The sequence below is a fragment of the Euleptes europaea genome, chromosome 17 (genome assembly GCF_029931775.1).
Source record: "Euleptes europaea isolate rEulEur1 chromosome 17, rEulEur1.hap1, whole genome shotgun sequence".
NCBI lineage: Eukaryota > Metazoa > Chordata > Lepidosauria > Squamata > Sphaerodactylidae > Euleptes > Euleptes europaea.
This window is the reverse complement of record NC_079328.1, coordinates 43,704,693-43,725,664: the sequence shown is the minus strand read 5'-3', so window position 1 is coordinate 43,725,664 and position 20,972 is coordinate 43,704,693. Positions and strand designations below refer to the sequence as shown.

At 44.2% G+C, this 20,972-nt stretch overlaps 1 protein-coding gene across 1 annotated transcript in view; it reads left to right on the top strand.

Annotated features, from left to right (window-relative positions):
* TOX3 (TOX high mobility group box family member 3) overlaps positions 1-20,972 on the top strand; it is a 112,254-nt gene that overhangs the window by 73,592 nt on the left and 17,690 nt on the right. The window contains exons 2-3 of the mRNA XM_056862723.1: positions 5,086-5,151; positions 14,700-14,957. Of these exons, the coding sequence (XP_056718701.1) occupies positions 5,086-5,151; positions 14,700-14,957 (324 nt within the window). The remainder of the gene's footprint in view (positions 1-5,085; positions 5,152-14,699; positions 14,958-20,972) is intronic.

Sequence of the window (20,972 nt, the reverse complement as noted above, 5' to 3'; positions counted from 1 at the left end):
CTCCTTCCTTCAGGTGAGAGCTGTTTAAATTACTTGGACCACTGGAGCCACCTGCTAGACTTCAGATGCCGAAAGGCCCGCGTTTCAGCAGGCAACCACGCATTTCAGTGTTAACATTGTTACTGATTTTTTCCCTCATTTCTCTAGGGCCCGTACTAATTAATGGATACAATTCGCAGCTGATTAGCTGCAGATTTTGCAGTAATTACATTCACAGACTAACCACTCCGAGAACAATTTCTAAGGCCAGTTCTTATTTCAGTCAAAGGCAGGCGTGGGCTGGGAAGTTAAAATGGGCCTGGAGGAAGCTGGGTTGAAGGGCCCCTGTGGTGAGCGCCAGCATGGTGTGTTGGTTAAGAGCGGTGGACTCCAGTCTGGAGAACCGGGTTTGATTCTCCACTCCTCCACATGAGCTGCAGAGGCTAATCTGGTGAACCAGGTTGGTTTCCCTGCTCCTGCACATGAAGGCAGCTGGGACCTTGGGCTAGTCACAGTTCTCATAGAGCTCTCTTAGAGAGCCAGTGCGGTGTAGTGGTTAAGAGTGGTGGTTTGGAGCGGCGGACACTGATCTGGAGAACCGGGTTTGATTCCCCGCTCTCCACATGAGTGGCGGACGCTTATCTGGTGAACCAGGTTGGTTGCCCTGCTCCTCCACATGAAGCCAGCTGGGTGACCTTGGGCTAGTCACACTCTCTCAGCCTTACCTACCCCACAGTGTGTCTGTTGTGGGGAGGAGAAGGGAAGGAGATTGTAAGCCGGTTTGATTCTCCTTAAAAAGTAGAGAAAATTGGCATATAAAAATCAACTTCTCCTCCTCCTTATCATAAAATCAAGAATTGGAAGGGACCACCAGGGTCATCTAGTCCAACCCCTGCACAATGCAGGAAATTCACAACTACCTCCCCCACACACCCCCAGTGACCCCTACTCCATGCCCAGAAGATGGCCAAGATGCCTTCCCTCTCATGATCTGCCTAAGGTCATAGAATCAGCATTGCTGACAGATGGCCATCTAGCCTCTGCTTAAAAACCTCCAGGGAAGGAGAGCTTACCACCTCCCAAGGAAGCCTGTTCCACTGAGAAACTGCTCTTACTGTTAGAAAATTCTTCCTAATGTCTAGACGGAAACTCTTTTGATTTAATTTCAACCCATTGGTGGTTCTGGTCCAACCTTCTGGGGCAACAGAAAACAACTCGGCACCCTCCTCTATATGACAGCCCTTCAAGTACTTGAAGATGGTTATCATATCACCTCTCAGTTGTCTCCTCTCCAGACTAAACGTATCCAGCTCCTTCAACCTTTCCTCATAGGACTTGGTCTCCACACCCCTCACCATCTTTGTTGCCCTCCTCTGGACACATTCCAGCTTGTCTCAGCAGAAGAGAGTTACAGGATCTGACAGTAGAAAGGAGTCATAGGACTCAACTCTTTGTGTGTAAGTGAGGGTGCATAAGAAAAATCCTGCTGGATCAAACTAGTCCAGCATCTGGTTTCACACAGTGGCCAACAAATTTCTCTGGAGGTCCAACGAGGCATCGAGGCAGTGGCCTTTCCCTGATGTTTCCTCCTGGCACTGGTATTCAGAGAGGTGTGTTTCTGAATATGGAGGCTGACTTTAGTCATCATGGCTAGTAGCCACTGATAGACCAGTGCAGAACTAGAAGGTCATGGCAGGCCATCACAAGGGTTAGCCACTTGCTCTTGTTTAACAGCTGAGTTTCGTAGGAAAAATAATGTCTGTTGCTAGCACCGCCTTTTCTGCATTTCCATCAGTGTAGCCACAAAAGTTTTAGAAGGCCATGCAGATAGTTGCTTGATTTATGGTATCTTTTCTCCCTTTTTTTAAGTGAGGGTATTGTGTGTGTGTGTGTGTGTGTGTGTGTGTGTGTGTGTGTGTGTTTTTGCTAGTGTATTCAGTGCCGGATTTACATATAAGCTAAACAAGCTATAGCTTAGGGCCCCACTCTCTTGGGCCCCCCAAATTTTTTTAAAGGAAATAATAATTATTTCACTATTAATATACTTCTTAATTGTATTTCAGTTCAACAATTACTTTGATAAAATACATATTTTGTTATGTGTAAATGGCTTTAGATACCTATTAGGTCCATAAATTACCATATAGCATATATTCAACACAAAAAACAGCGACAATTTGTTGTTGACAAAGGACAGCTGGACATATAAAGGGCCCCACTACCTTCAATAGCTTAGGGCCTCATCAAACTTAAATCCAGCCCTGAGTGTATGAGAGAACACTAGCAAAACCATTTAAGAACCATTAGTGTTCCTCCTGTAAATGCGACTTTGTTCTCAGTTCAGTGGCACGGGAAGAGTCTATCGTGTCACTGTTGCAGACCTTGAATATGAGTAAGAGGTAATGAGTAAGAGGTTGGTGTGTTAAAAGTCACCGTGAAATCTTGGTTTGGGGGAGGGAGCAAATGACTGCAGATGATGCAGTTCCATGGGAAATTCCAATATTACTGGTAGTAGTTGCAGCACCGATCATTATTAAGATTTTATTTATAGTTATTATTAATATATTCATACCCCACCTTGCCTGTAGCTCAAGGCTACTTATTGTACATTAGATGATGATTAGAGATACTGTTGAAATGTTGTCGGTATAGTTTAACTCTTTGGCATTATGAAGAAGAAGAAGAGTTGGTTTTTACATGCTGACTTTCTCTACCACTTAAGGGAGACTCAAACTGGCTTACAATCACCTTCCCTTCCCCTCCCCACAATGGACACCCTGCGAGGTAGATGGGGCTGAGGGAGCTCTAAGAGAACTGTGACTAGTCCAAGGTCTCCCAGCTGGCTTTGTGTGGAGGAGTGGGGAAACAAATCCAATTCACCAGATTAGCCTCCGCCTCTCATGTGGAGGAGAGGGGAATCAAACACAGTTCTCCAGATCAGAGTACACCGCTGCAAACCGCTGCTCTTAACCACTACACCATGATGGCTCCTTATAGCCTTATTATAGCCAGCATGGTGTAGTAAGTGGTTAAGAGCTGTGAGCTGTATCAACAGAAACATAGTGTCCATATCACGTGAAATGATGGTACCGCTTTGCAACTTAGCCATCTTCTGGGCATGGAGTAGTGGTCACTGGGGGTGTGTGTGGGGGAGGTTTTTGCGAATTTCCTGCATTGTGCAGGGGGCTGGACTAGATAACCCTGGTGGTCCCTTCCAACTCTATGCTTCTATGATTCTGTGACAATTGGTAGACCTTGTTCATAATCTCCAGGCAGGGCCACATAAGCATAGGTCTTGTAGTGGCTATGTGTCATACTGTATACATTGGGACTCTGCCAGCGGCTGTCTGTATCTGCAGGACTAAGCAGTGGGAAGGTATATATGCTTACTCCTGTGTGTAATGGTTGGTAGCACAAGTAAAGCATCTGCAGTTTTCCTGGTACTACTAAGAATCTTGTGATCATCCCCCAGTTCACAACTTAGAAGAGTCTAGGAAAGAGTGTTTGCTTGTAGACCCTTTTGACAGGTCCCCCCCCCCCGTTTTAAAAAGCTGAATTATTGCAAAATTTCAAAAGCTAAATTATTCACTGTAAAGTATATGTAAAAACCAAGAAAAACGAAAGAAAGCTGCTTTATCCTGAGTCAGACGATTGATCAATCAAGGTCAGTCTGTTCTACTCCAACTGGTGGTGACTTTCCAGATTTTCAAGGGGAGGCCTTTCACATCAACTATGACTTGACCCTTTTATATGTTGGGGACTGAACCTGGGACCTTGTGCATAAAAAACAGATGCCTTACCTGAGACTCGGCTCCCTCCCATTTGAACCACATGAAGCTGCCTTCTACTGGTATATCAAGAACAGTGACTCAGTGGTAGAGCCTCTGCTTGGCATGCAGAGGGTCCCAGGTTCAATCCCCTGCATCTCCAGTTAAAGGGACTAGGCAAGCAGATGATGTGAAAGACCTCAGCCTGAGACCCTGGAGAGCTGCTGCCAGTCTGAGTAGACAATACTGGCTTTGCTGGACCAAGGGTCTGATTCAGTATAAGGCAGCTTCATGTGTTCATGTGACTCAGCAGGACTTGGTTTGAGGTTGAGGTCTACCTGATCCTTCTAACAGGAGACACTGGGAAATGGACCTTGCATGAGGAACCAGAGCTTGTTCTGTTTTACTGAAAGCCTTCTGGCTGCTCATTGCCCCTGGCAGAGCTATGCACCAGCAATTCTAATCCTGGAAATCAGCATTTACTAAATGCCAATATCTTTTTGGCTCAAATATGGAGATGCACCTGTACTCTAAGTTGCAGTTCCATTTCATGAGGGATTGACAAGCTTTGACAGTTTTTTTAGAAGAGCTAGATGAATTCAAAGGAGGTGGTTCTATCAATGTCTGGTATCATCTGGGACCATTGAGGACTTTGATATATACAAAAGACTCTTATTGTATAAGTTGGATTCTTGAGCTTGTATGGTGAAATTGACCAAGTATGGTTGTACTATGATGTATGATGCTTGAATACATATGGTTGTATACCTGATGAGGAGTTTATAGAAGGTTTTCATTACTGGTTATATTTTGGGCCATTGTAGCTGCACTTGGTTATACTAGGTTTGAAAGCAGCTCGAGATTGTTTGGGTTGTTGCTCTGATCCAGCATGGCAGTTCTGATGTTCTTCCTGTACAAAATCCACTAAATTCTTGGCATTCTTCATGTTAAAAACAAAAGTCTCAGCATCTCTGGAAAGGGATCCAGTGTCCTGTCCAGGGTACTCATTGGCGATGATATTTATTGGTCCACAAAGTTTGTGGGCTGGTGTGGGAACATCTGTAGCCTCTGTTTTACTTCTCCATCACCCACATCCAAGTGTTTATTAAAATTCTGTTGGCACTCTGGTCTGCCTGAAATGTAAGCGCTGCCAAGAGCCTGGCAGTATAATATTATGAACTATGTTGCTATACTAGTATTAGAGACAGTTCTTGTAACTTGGGGGTTTATTTGTCCTTCCACTACTGAGGCCGTTCTGTCGGTGTTCAAAACCTTCTGTTCATTCGTAACGGGCTGTTTATACACTAAAACGTTGGTTCCTATTTTTTTCTTCTTTCAGTTTGGCAACAACAACAGCTATATGAACATGGCAGAAGCAAATAATGCCTTTCTAACCGCAAATGAGGTAGGTGTTATATGTGGGGTGTGTGGGGGTGGGCACGATTCCCCCCCTTCTCCGCTCAAATTCTGCTGTTTGCATTAAGAATATTTTTTTTACAGACTTTCAACAGATGATGCTTGAAGTGCTGAATTTTTTTTTTTGTATGTGTTTTATGGAGCACAAAATAAAGACTTTAATGAGAGAGAAAATAACCTGACAGCTCTCCATTATCAGTCAATTTAGCTGTCTGTAAGACTGTTACTTACACAGCGTGTCAATAGAAATAAATCTGTTATATATACACACAGACACACACACGCACACACACAAATAATGTATGTATGGGAGAACAAAAAACAAATAAAATAACCAGAAGGAAACAAACTGAAGGCACAGTAGGTGTACATCTTTAAAGCAAACAGTGCAGCAGCCATTAGGAGCTAATGCGCTAATTATGGTCATGGATACAAACATTTTATTTTTAATTTGGGTTCTTAACACTATTAGGAAAACAAAGGCACAGATGATGGTATCATTCGTTTTCTGGGGGAAAACAAGGAAAGAGACTTTTCAGCAGAGAGGGCTCAGTAGCCGGCTTAAGAAGAAGCACTGGATCTGAATTGATGGGGCCTGACCAGGTCATCGGGGTGATGAATTTGGCCTCCAGCTTCAAAGGATGGGGGTGTGTGGGTGGGGTTACAGGAAGGAGGGTGTGCCAACTGGCTAAGAATAGCCTCCCCCCCCCAACATCAGCCAGTTAAAGAACGATAGTGTATGATAGTGACATCCCCGTCCTAGATGAAGCTGCCTTTTTGCCAAAGAAACTGTTTGGTTTCCATTGTTAGGTTGGTGTGCGCATGCCTTAACTGTGGGGTTGCTTGTTTTTTTTTCTAGTTCTACGATTTGAGAGAGGACAGTAGGTTAGGTATGCGGCGAGTAGCACGCAGCATCTGAGTGAACATGACAGACAATTTCTAAGATTAATAAAAACGTGGAGAGCGCTGACTTTTTTGCATCGGATTTCCAGAGGACTAGCTGCATCGGTCTGTTGTAGCGAAACAAAACAGAAGTCCAGTGGCACTTGGAGGACTCACCACATTTATTCCGGCATGGATTAATAAATGAAGGCTATTAGTCTTTAAGGTGCACTGGACTTCTGTCTTACATTTCACATCAAAGTTATCACTCCTCTCTTCCCTTTCATAAGGAATGGTCCATGTCGGTGGTAGTAAAACTGTTGGATAAAAATTAATTGGGGGGGGGGAATGGCAGTTCCATTAAAGTGTGGCTAGGTTGTATGTTGTGTTCTTATAAATTGATTTTTTTTGTCTTGAACAATGGCTGCCGTCTCTTTCTCTCTCTCTTTCCCCCTCTCTCCCTCCAACAAGACTGCTTAGATAAGGGAAGATTGCTTTGGCACTTGCTTCAGTGTTAGTTGTGATAATGAACACAAGCCCCCATCTGTAATGACAACATGATGTTTCATTCTGTAGAATTTCATTCCTCCATTTGAATCAAACATTGATGAAAGCTCTACTTGCCAGCAGCTGTTCAAAGACAATTTAATTCCAGCTGTGATAATTCACCGTGTCAGACATTGGCTGTTATATGTTGATACAACAGCTCTCCAGATTTGCATTTTTATCAAAAGGAACAAATGTTTGGAACATTTCAGTGCAGATGGCATTTAACCACACGCGCGTGCACACACACACACACACACACACAGAGGGGTTTTTGTTGTTGTTACTGAGGACTCTTTTCGCCTCCCTCCTGCCACTAAAGAAAATGGAGAGAGAAATATATGAAAAGTTACTAGCTCTTAAAATTGTAGTTGATCAGATAAACCCCTGGACAAGTTAAAACTCTTGTGGGCATGACAGTATCTTTCTTCACCGTCAAATTAGATATCATTTAGACTCCTCTTACCATTTGAATAGTCCAGTGATTTGGAATAAGGCTCTGCTAGGAGGCACTCCCGTCCCACTTAGATGACGTCCATTTTATCCACATCTGTGCATTACTTTAATCAATCATGGCATGAGACACAGTTTGATGTGTGTGGATTTTTTTAAAAAAGAACACCCATTGGAATACATTATGTCCCCCCCCCGCCCCGCACTCTCCACCACATGCTCGTGAAAAAGATACTAGAAACCTGATCGATATCATTTCTGTAGAAGCTGTAGAAATATCATGCTGTTCAGTTGCCTATATCTGGGGTCCTGGTGGGTTTATTCTTTTTTTATATATATCCACTTCGCAATACTGCTTCCTCATCAAAGTCATGCATAAAACTGCTGCTGTTGTTTCCATTTTGCAGATAGGATAGAGCAAGATTTGGGGCATTCATATTTGGACTGCAGCACATGTCTAACTTTGCCATTACTATTTATTTAACGTATTTATTTAACACCCTGACCGGCCGCCTTTCTTCCTTTCAGAGCCCAAGGTAGCTTACGACATAGGTAAAACACATAAAATAAAATATATTTAAAAAGTAAAAACCAAACTTTAAAATCAGAATTGAGGACTGATAGTAAATTTAACCAAATGTGGTTCTAAATGTGGTCCTAAAAGGAAAGAGTTGAGTAATGGAACCCTCTTGTAAGGTGGTAACCTTACACGGGGATTCAATTACACGACTCTTTCCTTTGAAATGGACAAGGGATATTTTGGATTAAGGGCATTTCCAATCTAAAATCTATTTTTCTCTTTCAAATAAATACATTAAAGCTCTGGGTAGTGGTAATTGTGGCATTAACATCGCAAGACCCACTAAGATAAAGAACTAGCGTGTCGTTTTTTGTTTTGTTATAAGTTGTTTCTGGGTCGAGATGGAAAGTGACCCAGTTATTTCTTTCCCCCAGTTTCCTGAAGCACCTTAAATATTTATTGAAATAATATTTCAAGTGTTAATTACTGCGGTAATGAAAACAGCCAAATGCCACGTATCAGGAATGAGTGTTTATCCATATTGTTAATGTGATATGTTAGATTTCATTAAGCAGTAATGGGGTAGCAAATGAGTCGCAAATTACCATTGCATCTGTTACAGGGCCGCATTAGTGCCAGGCTGAACTGGAAATGTAGCTATAGGGTTATGTTCATTAGCCATCCACTTTCCAGGGCCAATCCATCCTTCGGTGTCGGTGAACTTGTAACTTCCCCCAGAAAGAAAATTCCCCCCTTTTTTTGTAACCTCCAATAAATGTGTTCCTACCGTACACCATCAGCTTTCAGAAACAGAACTGAGAGCTCCTTCCTGAGCCTGGGGGCCGAATGGGCTTAGGAGGCGACCAGCCCCCTATGACGGCGTCCGTGCCACTTGTGCCGTGCAAAGTAGCACGGATGCGGCGTAGTGGCACTTGTGGTTGCGCCCTAGGGCTGGCATGGCAGCGCATCCCATGGACGCTGGCTCGGCCTCCCTCCAGCGTCCTGCTTGCACAAGTGCTCATGCCGGCGACCTGAGAGGCGCTCCCGAGGCATCCCGAGGGGAATGGCTGCTGGTAGGCTGTCTCCTAACCCCTTCCAGCCTGGGAACGGCCCCCTCCGAAAAAGCGTTGATGCGCCAGTTTTTATTGGCGCAGCCTCGCTGTTCTTTATGAAGAAAAATGCCTCATTTTTAATTTTTATTTTAAAATAAAAAAGCCTTTTTTTAAAAGTCTTTTGGCGGTCGGGGAACCTCTTTGGAGATGCTGCAGCTAGGGCTGCCGATTCGGTTCGTCCCGAACCGAAAAACCACTGAATTTCCCCCGATTCAGTGGTTTCCGGTTTGGATGAAACCGAACTCAAAAAAAGGCGGGAAAAGGACTCGCCGAATTCGGCGAGTTTGGGCAAAAGCTGAATAAATTCGGCAGGTTCGGCGTTCCCCGGGACTCCTGGGAAGGGGGGCTGTGGGTCTTTAAAGTGCTCTGCGCTGCCTGGGCAGGCAGCGCGGAGCACTTCCCCCCCCCAGCTCAGCTGTTGGGCGGGAGCATCAGGATGGGAAGGGGGGGAAACTGCTCTGCGCTGCCTGCCCAGGCAGCGCAGAGCACTTCCCCCCCAGCTCAGCTGTTGGGCGGGACCCCGCCCCCCGCCCAACAGCTGAGCATCGGACCAGGAAGGGGGGGGAAGTGCTCCGCGCTGCATGGGCAGGCAGCGCAGAGCAGTTTAAAGACCCACCACCACCCTTCCCGGGAAGGGGGGCGGTGGGTCTTTGCTCTGCGCTGCCTGCCCAGGCAGCATGGAGCACTTCCCCCCCAGCCCAACAGCTGAGAGTCAGGACCGGGAAGGGGGCGGAGGTTAAACTGCTCTGCGCTGCCTGGGCAGGCAGCGCGGAACAGTTTAAACCCCCACCGCCCCCCTTCCCGGGACTCCCGCCTTTATTCGGCTGAATTGATTTGGGAATTCAGCCGAATTCCCCGGATCCGAATCGGGGGAGTTCGGACTTCGGCATTTTGCCGAATCCGAATTCTCCTGAATTTTTTTTCAACAGCCCTAGCTGCAGCAGCTCCTCGGCTGCGCCATCCCTGGCGCTAGCTGCCCTTTCCTGTGTCTTGTGTGTGGCGTGTTGAGAGAAACTGGAATATCTGAAGACTCCTTCGCTGTTAGTCCTGTGGACTGTTACGGTCCTCCTCATCTTCGGTGTGTGCCCAACAGTGTCACTTGACAGGTTTTATTAGTAAGGAAAGGAACCTTCCCCCTCCCCGGTCCCGTTCTTCTGTTTCTCGGTTTCCATTTTCTCTCATGCGATTATTAATTTATATAATCATTAACAGTTTGAAGGATGACAATTTCCAGCCTTTAATGAGATCTTCTGCCGAACGTATCATTTTTAAATTGGCTGGCGTTAAGTTATTCTTTCAGACAATAAGGCATCAAGGAAGACTCTCCCCACCCCGTCCCCCAAAATCTTGCACCCCTCCCATCCACCACTGTGGTAAAATTTAAAGTAATGCAAGCCAGGATTTAAACTAACTAACTAACTAACTAATTAACTAACTAACTAACTAATTTATTAAAGCATTTATCTCACAGCTTTCCCCATAGCTCAAGACAGCTATCCCGGAGTGGCCCCAAACAAGATACCAGCTATTGTCCAAAGCACCATTATAAGCCCTGTACTCATATCCCCCCCAAGTAACTATTTGCCCCCGTCCAACTTTGTCTCCAACACCCTGAAATTTCTGAGGCAGCCTCTATGACTACACAGTTGTGTGGCTTTTGTGATGAGGAGGTATGTAGGGTGGCCTCCTTCTAAGTGGTGGCTGGAGATCTTCCGGAATTACAGCTGGTCTCCAGCAGAAGGAGATCAGTTCCCCAAGAGAAAATGGCTGCTTTGGAAGCTGGTCTCTCTGGCATTAAACCCTGCTGAAGTCCTTCCCCTCCCAAATCCCACCCTCCCCAAACTCCACTCCCAAAATCTCCAGGAATTTCCCAACCTCGAGCTGGCAACTCTGTTCTGCATAGATATGGAGCTTCCAAGGACTTTTTCCACGAATGGAAGGAATACATTTTTTGAGTGGAAAGGCACCTTTAGGATATAGATGAACACATGCAGCTGCCTTATACTGAATCAGATCTTTAGGGCATGAAGGTCAGTAGTGTCTACTCTTCTGTTCTTGAGATAGGTTCAAAAAGTTCCTTCCAGATTTAAGCCACTGTGTTGGATGGATCCACTGGCGAGAATAGAGAAGCACTGTGGAACATTGATCCCTACCGTCTTAGCACTAACATCTTCCCAAGGGAACAAACACAGATGCATAGAGATCCTCCAGTGCAGCCTGGAAAGCACATTCCCTTCTGTGAACCTCAACTGACTGACAGGCAATAGGGAAGGTCGGGCATTGCCAAGGCAGTATGAATTAATCTGTTCTGGTAGCACAAGGAGAATGCCTGTCATTTGTTGGTATACATGTTCAGAGGCTGTGCTATGAATGAGGCAGTCCTCAGTTCAGGTTTTCCCTTTGCCATGACTTCTTTAGGTGACTTCAGGCTTCTCCTTAGCCTCAGTCTCCAACTATAACATGGGAATGGTTAGTCTGCCCTGCCTTAGTATTGCCCTGGCCTGGAGGGTCCAGGCAAGCCTGATCTCATCAGATCTCAGAAGCTAAGCAGGGTCAGCCCTGGTTAGTATTTGGACAGGAGACCACCAAGGAAGTCCTGGGTCTCTACACAGAGGCAGGAAATGGCAAACCACATCTGTTAGTCTCTTGCCTTGAAAACCCTACAGGGTCACCGTAAGTCGGCTGCAACTTATATATACACATCCCTTAGTATTATTGTTTTGGGAGAAAATCAAGCACATTAGTGAAATGTATACATAAGATATCTTATGTATACATAAGATACTGTATCAGGATATCAAATGCCCAGTGGGGGAGGGAAGAGGGCTAACCAGAGATCCTTATGACTTAGTTCAGAGGTAACAGCTCTGTTATGTGAACAGAGGGAGGGGCTATGACTCAGTGGTAGAGCATCTGCTTGGCATGCAGAAGGTCCCAGGTTCAATCCCCGGCATCTCCAGTTAAAGGGACTAGGTAAGTAGGTGAGGAGAAAGACCTCTACCTGAGACTCTGGAGAGCCGCTGCAAGTCTGAGAAGACAATACTGACTTTGATGGACCAAGGATCTGATTCGGTATAAGGCAGCTTCATGTGAGTTAATTGGTGTTCAATCCACCCTTTTCCTCTCCTCATGCCAAGCCAGCTGATTGAAGAGCACATGAAGCTGCCTTCTACTGAATCTGACCCCTCGGTCCCTCAAAGTCAGTACTGTCTATTCAGACTGGAAGCCATCGCCCAGGTTCTCAGACAGAGGTCTTATACATCACCTACTGCCTTGCTGGTGATACGTGGGATTGAACTGGGACCTGCTGCAACTTGGAAGGCTTTAAGAGGGGAGTGGACATGTTCACAGAGGATAGGACTACTAGTCAAAGTGGAGACTAGTCATGATGCATACCTGTTCTCACCCAGACCAGAGGAGCATGCCTATTATATTAGGTGCTGTGGAACACAGGCAGGACAATGTTGCTGCCGTCGTCTTGCTTGTGGGCTTCCTAGGGGTACCTGGTTGGCCACTGGGTGAACAGACTGCTGGTCTTGATGGGCCTTGGTCTGATCCAATGTGGCTTTTCTTATGTTCTTATACTTGCCAAGCCGATGCTCTACCACTGAGCCTCATCCCCTCTCCTAATAATTTCCACTTTCATAGTAAACCATACTTTGCCATGGCCACTGAACCTATGAGTGATGGTATGCGCTTGTTTTTTGCAGACCAGGACTCCAAATTTTGAATCCACTGTTTGAAATCCTGGTTGCAGGAATGGCACAAATCATAGTTCAGTGATTCAGGCACAGCAGCAAACTGTGGTCTTTGGGGAAATCCTCCCTTGCTGACGCTGTCTAAATATTATATTTTGTTTAGACAATTTGTGTGCCGCGTTTCCACAGAACTTGCTCGAGGTGGTTTGCAAAAGAAAACATACCCAAAAAAACCGACATGAAAATTGCCACAATGAACCATTAAAAACCAAGCAAAAGCATAAAGAACAGCTTAAAACGTAGGAGAAAGGGAAGCATTTGAGGCTAAAGAGTCTCTCAGGGTGATTCCAGATTTTTCTGCTATGTGGCCATTGCATATGAACACATGAAGCTGCCTTATACTGAACCAGACCCTTGGTCCATCAAAGTCAGTATTGCCTACTCAGACCGGCAGCAGCTCTCCAGGGTCTCAGGCAGGGGTCTTTCACATCACCTACTTGCCTAGTCCCTTTAACTGGAGATGCTGGGGATTGAACCTGGGACCCTCTGCATGCCAAGCAGATGCTCTACCACTGGGCCACGGCCCTTCCCAAAAACTGTACACATGAACACATGAAGCTTCCTTAAACTGAATCAGACCCTTGATCCATCAAAGTCAGTATTGTCTACTCAGACAGGCAGCAGCTCTTCAGGGTCACAGGCAGGGGTCTTTCAAATCACCTACTTGCCTAGTCCCTTTAACTGGAGATGCCGGGGATTGAACCTGGAACCCTCAGCATGCCAAGCAGATGCTCTACCACTGAGCCACGGCCCTTCCCAAGAACTGTACACATGAACACATGAAGCTACCTTATACTGAATCAGACCCTTGATCCATCAAAGTCAGTATTGTCTACTCAGACAGGCAGCAGCTCTCCAGGGTCTCAGGCAGGGGTCTTTCACATCACCTACTTGCCTAGTCCCTTTAACTGGAGATGCCGGGGATTGAACCTGGGACCTTCTACATGCCAAGCGGATGCTCTAGCACTGAGGCACAGCCCTTCCCAATAACTACACATGAACACATGACGCTACCTGATACTGAATCAGATCCTTGGTCCATCAAAGTCAGTATTGTCTACTCAGACTTGCAGCAGCTCTCCAGGGTCTCAGGTAGAGGTCTTTCTCCTCACCTACTTACCTAGTCCCTTTAACTGGAGATGCCGGGGATTGAACCTGGGACCTTCTGCATACCAAGCAGATGCTTTACCACCGAGCCACAGCCCCTCCATGAACCAAGCTTCCTCTGTAGGCACACAAGTATGCCAAAGAAAGGTTCTTGCTCATGGGCACACAAAACTTCCTTACTTGCTTCATGTGTTCTCTGCCTTTCTTCCCCATGGGCATCCAAATTGGCTTACGACATTCTCCATTTAATCCTCACAACAACCCTGTGAGGTAGGTCAGGTTGGGAGTGTGTGTCTGGCTCAAGGTCACTCAGCCAACTTCCACAACAGAGTTGTGGTTCCAGCTCGGGCCTTTCAGAACCTGCCGTAACACTCTAACCACTACACCAGCTTGAATAACTTCGAGCTTGCATGTAAAGAAACCCTACATATATATGGAAATAAGGATCTCTTGGGTCAAAGACTTTTAATAGGCTTTATTTCTTAACAAATCGACTGTTCACAAGCATACTCCTTGTTGCCCTGCATAATTGCCTTGTTGCCTTCCATAATAAACCATTGCCCTATACATACCTGGGTCCTTAAAAACCACCTTCATATCAAAAGTCCTTTATGCTCCCTAGGAGAAGTAGGAGAGGACTTAGAAACTGGATTCTAATATTTCACATTTATAGGTTGTAAAAGAGTTTTCAAGTATTCACTGCCAGATTAATGTTGTGTGTGTACGACTGAAATTGTCAGCGCTTTAGTAAGGCATCCGAATAATGTGTAGACTCTTTGTGCTGTTTTTACTCACATATCAATAAACTGGCAATTTGTTATACAGCCAAAAAAAAGCCCCAAACCCCAATGTAGCTGATGTTCACTCTAACAACAAAGACAGATGTTGCTAATTAAGAGTGCATTAAAAAACAGTTAATACTGATACACCATTAAAGCCATATGATAATGAGACTTAAATCTTTAATCTGAAGGATCCATAATGTTGGGCATATGTGGATCTTGCTACATTTGTGATGTACAAAAAAGAAAATTGTTTGTGAGCAAAATTGTACAGAATATAAAGAGACCCTTTTATTATGCACACTAGAATGTTTAGTAGTGCTTCAGTGCAATGGAGTTGCTTTTATTTATTTATCTCTCTCTCTCTTTTTCTTTAGCAAACATTCCATACCCCGAGTCTTGGAGATGAAGAGTTTGAGATTCCACCCATAACACCACCCCCTGAGTTGGATTCCACCAATCTAGGAATGGCAGACATACTTCTACCTTTCCAAGGCCTGAGTGATCAGTTGGCCATGCAGGGGAATGAATTCACTCCCCAGTTTCCACCACAGAGCCTGGATCTTCCTTCCATTACGATATCTCGAAATCTTATAGAACAAGATGGCGTCATCCAAAGCAATGGGTTACACATGGTAGGAGTTCTTCTTTCTGTTTTTACAACTCCCCAGCAGTGTCTTATTACAATGGAGTCGTTTATTCATTTATTTATTTATTTATTTATTTGTTATTATTGTTGTTGTTGTTGTTATGTAGATTTATATCCTGCCCTATCCTAGCCACGGCATTTGTAGTCTGCCTTTCTCACTGATAGAATCGGGTTTGATTTCTCACTGGAGAACTGGGTTTGATTCCCCACTCCTGCACATGAGCGGCGGACGCTAATCCGGGGAACCGGGTGTGTTTCCCCACTCCTATACATGAAGCCAGCTGGGTGACCTTGGACTAGTCACAGCTGTCTTAAAGCTCTCTCAGCCCCACCTACCTCGCAAGGTTGTGGGGAGGGGAAGGGAAGGTGATTGTAAGCCGGTTTGATTCTTCCTTAAGTGGTAGAGAAAGTCATCATATAAAAACCAGCTCTTCTTCTTCCTCCTCCTCCTCCTCCTCTTGCTCAAACCAGATTACAAGGTGTACGTCGATAACAATCAGTACAAAAAGACATCTAATAAGCACAGTGTAGATTAATACAATCAACATGGGTACACTTCGAATGAATAATGTACTGAGATTAGAATTACTGAAATCCGAATGAGCATAGGATGTTAGGTATGAAACAGAGTGTGGGTATAATGGAAGGAAATGGTGGTAGATCAGTAGGAAAAACAACAGCAAGGTAATATGTGCAGCAAACTGATAATATGTCCTATATATACGTATGCAAGTGCTATCAGGTCACAACCAATTTATGACGAACCCAGCAAGGTGATTTCAAGGCAAGTAAGAATCGGAGGTAGTTTGCCATTGCCTTCTTCTGCAGAGTTTTCCTTGGTGGTCTCCCATCCCTATACTGACCCTGCTTTGCTTTCAAGATCTGACAGGGTCAGGCTGTACCGTGTTGCCTTCCCTCCCCAGTACATCTTATACACAGTGGTATAATTCACAGTCCCTTTCCCAGTATAAAACACCTTCCTGACTATTTTAAACAGAGTTATGCCATTCTAAGCCCATTAAAGTCAGGATTTCAACGATAGTATTGTTAACCAGTACAAGCCTGGGCCTGCTTTGAAGCTATATTTATGCTAATTCTCCTCCAGCAAATATAGGAAAATAACAATTAAGTGATGTAATTCACCAGAAACCACAAGCTTATATGTTGTCCTAAGATCTTGCAACATCGAGCCATTTTGATATAATGAGCCTGTCTCACTACAGTGGCATCCAGCTGATGCTCTGAATTTTCAATACGACGAGGTCACTTCACATCTCCATGTTTTGAACGGGCACCTTAATATAGATATTGTTTCATTGTGCCTCAGAAGAACATAAGAAAGGTCATGCTGGATCAGACTATGGTCCATCAAGTTCAGCAGTCTGTTCACACAGTGGCCAACCAGGTGCCTCTAGGAAGCCCACAAACAAGACACTTGCAGCAGCGTTGTCCTGCCTGTGTTCCACAGCACCTAATGCAATAGGCATGCTCCTCTGATCCTGGAGAGATTAGGTATGCATCATGACTTGTTTTCATTTTTACCAGTAGCCATGAATATCCCTCTCCTCCATTTACATATCCACCCCCCTCTTAAAGCTTTCCAAGTCTCCTTATGCTGGAAAACATTAAATGTTGGGGAGAAGGGGAAACATTGCAACTTTAGATTTGGGAGAGGCAGGGAGAAGGAAGGATCTCGAGACTTTGGTCACCAAAACCTAGCTGGTTCACTGGACCAACAGTTTGTGATGTATATAGGAGTCAGTAATACTGTGACTTCTCATATTGCCCAATTACTTTGATATTCCTTTCAACTTTATTGGGGTCTGTAACAACTCCAGAGAACACCAGTTCCATTTTTGTTGTTAAAAGAGTTTTCTGAATCTAAACAGGTGAAGTATCCATATAATTGCTGTGGGCAATTCAACCAAAACATAAGGCATGCAAGTACAGTTTTGGAGCACAGCAAATGAGTTGTACTTATGGGATGTTTTTTTATTATTTGTTTGTTTATTATTTCAACTTCTAGCCTACCCTCCCTGGCCAAAGCTAGGCTCAGGGTGGGTAACAGCCATAAAATTAACATAATCTGATTCAAGTATCCATAAAACCATTTAAAACAGTAAAATGCAAAAGTCAACCATACAGTAGTCAACCATTTGGCTAATTAAATCAAAGATGGTGCTCAAATCCCATGTGATATTTGCTGAGGCAACAGGCAGCAGGACCCCCTCAGGTCCATACACGAGCAAGGTCAGCAACAGAAGGTGGAGTAGGGAGGCCAGCATAGATGACACCTGTGGCTGTCCTCAGTTATAGGCCTGGTGGAATAGCTCTGTTACCTGGAAGAGCATTTCACCAGGTCGGAGCCAAAGCCGAGAAGAACCTGGCTCTCATTGAGGACAGCTGCACACTCTTAGGGCCAGGGACCACCAAGCTAACCCTGCTTCAAGACTACCTGGTAAAAGTAAAAAAACATGATGGAGAATTAAATTAAGAATGGAGAGGTTTTCTTGAGGTGCCAGGAAAGGATGGCTTGGGACCCCAGTAACTGAAGGATTGTCTCCTCCCATGCTATTCAGCCTGCCAGTGGAGACCTGCCTGCCAAGCTCTGCTCTCTGTGTCCCCACCTTCAGAGATGAGACATGTGGCAACTAGAGACAGGACATTTTTTTGTGATGACACCTTGCCTTTGGAACACCCTCCCATGGGAGGGTCACCCGGTGCCTATTTTATGGTCTTTGAGGCACCACATGAAAACATCTTTCTACCTAGGCTTCTAACTAGGGATTTTATCTTTCCACCTTAAAAAAAAAACTGGTGTGCTTCTGGTCTGAGCATTGTTTTATGAATAGTTTTATGCTGTCTTATCTCCATGGGCTTGTTTGAATGGCTTGCTGTTTTTAAACTGCTAAAGTTGGGAAGAGTATAATATTTTGTTAGCCTTCAACCAGCCAATGGCTTTCAAGCCACGTGATTCAGATGTTCTATGTGCAACCTCTCTTGGTGATTTCACCTAGAATACCTGTGAGCTGCTTCAAGGGAGCTTCATTAAGGCAATTTCACAAAACTTTGCCTTTTCTGCACCTCAGGAATAATGCTCACAGTTGCATGGTGGGAAATGAATGTAGCTCCCTGCTCTTTGAATTCCTTCAACACATGTTTGGAATTGCCATCCTCAAGGCAGAATCTTATGAACATGTTTTTCCACCATAACGTTAATTGTGTGAAATCATCTTTGTTTTCATAGCATGTGTCTTATTCACAGCCTAATAAGATAAAAGGTAAAGGTAGTCCCCTGTGCAAGCACTGGGTCAATATTGACCCATGGGGTGACGTCACATTCTGACCTTTACTAGGCAGACTTTGTTTACTGGGTGGTTTGCCATTGCCTTCCTCAGTTGTCTACACTTTACCCCCAGCAAGCTGGGTACTCATTTTACGGACCTCAGAAGGATGGAAGGCTGAGTCAACCTTGAGCTGACTACCTGAAACCAACCTCCATTGGAATCGAACTCAGGTCGTGAGCAGAGCTTTTGACTGCAGTACTGCCGCTTACCACTCTGCGCCACGGGGCTCCTACATCATTAAAATGTAATAAGATAACATTACTGGGGAGGGGAGTTCCTAGGCTTCCCCCCCTCCAAAGTGTAAGAGTTTTTCTCTCTCTCGTTTTCACTTGTTCTTTAGGTATGGTAGCTGGCAACCGGTGGGAGTCTGTGGGCTGGGGACATAGGGGGCACCATCTTGCAACGACATGACATCACTTCCGGGAAACACCCAGAAGTGATGTTGCACCTCTCTAAGAACTGTCGGAAACGCTACAATAAAACCATAGAATGTCCTGCGATCCCTAGAGCAGGCTGTCAGCACCTCAGGTTTTTCCCCAGAAGTGACATCACACCATTGCTCGATGGCTTTAAAAAAATTCATTATATTTCTCCCACTGGAACTGGCAGCTGTAGCTTTAAGCAAACTGTAAATGCAAAAGAAATGGCAACCCCAAATATTTTGTCCCAGGGTGGGGGAGATGCTGGAGGGATAGCTTAGTTTAGTTTAGTTTATTGTTGTTATGGTCGTAGACCAGCACAGCGATTTGAAAAGCTGTCCCAAATTCTCCCTCTGGTTTCTAATGCCTCCCTTGGATTGTCCCATTCTGAATGCCTAATTTTAGTCCCAAAAATGGGGATCAGGAAATATCTGACATTATTTATTAAAAATGTACACTTTATTAAACTGATAAATATTTATTAATAACAGAAGCCAACTTTACATTGTATATTTCGTGAATTATTGTACCTTAAAGCCATAAAAAAATTATTGCAGCAATAAAAGGAAATGTAAAAGAGGCATTTTAACGATGAAATTTCATTTCATGGTCAATTGGGCTTACTATATCTGAAAGAACTAAATAAGGGCCGTGAAATAATTATGATATTGGTCTACACTCGTAGAACAATGTCTTTATGAAGTAGCATTCAGCTTGTCAGCATTTATTATATCTGTGTTGTCAACTTACTAATCAATATTGATGGACAGCTGCTAGATATTTAAAGAGGCTAGGAATACTTTCCTCAAAGGAAACCGTTATAGAAAAGATAACTTCAAAAAAAAATAGCATGCTTATAATCCTTTGGAATTATCTGACTTTTGGAAACGCCACTGTGCTAGATAGCCTCACTGCAAATGACGGCAATTTTAATTGGTTCTGTAGGTTGAGTCTGTCGAAATGTCCAGTCGAATTTCACCTTGAAGAAATGTCATGAAATTTTCAAACCCAAATACAGAAAAGAAATGAAATGTAGCAGGGCAGAGCTATGATTAATACAGTAGTGTGTCTTTGGCTTTGTTCTGAGCTGTACCTGACATGTTCACCTATAAACTTGAATGCAAAATCGCCAGAGGCCATGGGTAAAAATAGGCTGTGCCAAGGTTCCCCTACGATTCCCTCGAGGTGCATAGCCGGCCGGCAACATAATAGTACTTTCACAGGCCTCTCTTAGATTTGCTGAAGGAAGACTACCAGAATAATAAATAAGACTTTGCATTCCATTTCTGACTTTGGAGAGCTACATTTTTCAGTCCATTCTGAGTACAAGCGGAGTAAATGTGGTCGAGCCGTTATTAAAAATGACTCAGCTGATGGATTAACGGTCCTCCTTTCGAGTTCCAAAAATAAGGGAGCCCATGATGGATGGGACGGATTCTGTACCGCCAGCCTCTGTGTTGCTTTTGTTTAAAGACAGAGTGACAATTTGTCACATTGTTAATTAGCCTCATTATTATCGATGGGGAGACCAAACAGATTTATCTTAGTTTTAAATACATGGTATTACAATGAGGCTTCCCCTTTTCACTGCAAGAGAAAATGACAACGGTAAGAGAGAGGTTTTTTAAAAAAGAGTGCAGTCTGATTAGCATTTGCATTTTAATAATATGCTAATTTTGGTTGTTGTTGTTGTTTTTTTAAAAATTAACATTTGTGCCTGTATTACTGGAAGAAAAAATAGAATGGGTTTGAGTTTGAATTCGGAAAGCACCTGGGATTTAAGATGCAGGGTGTGTGTGTGTGTAAACAGGCGCACACACGCAAATAGATGGAAATCAATTGCCACATGCCATCCAAAGTCATTACAGACTAAAGCGCAGTTGACTGTTTAGACGATCACCTGAGAAATTATTTTAATCTACAAAAGATGGCAATTCTATAGAGCTGCGACTTGGTGCTCTATGGGGTTCCATCTTTTATTCTTTTTCTCCTTTTTTTCTCCCCCACTCCCCTCTTTAAACATCTCTCTATAATCTGCCCGGCCTGCTGAGTGCGGCTGACATCAGTAGTACATCAATTTCAGAAAGTGGATTATTTTTACTAGACAGCTATTGTGACATATTGGGTCAGTCATAAATGAAAGATATTCATGCAAGCATGCAATAGTTGTAATGAAGTCTCACTCTGACCTTCTGTATGATTGATTCTGTAATTTAGTTTTCTCAGGCACTGCCT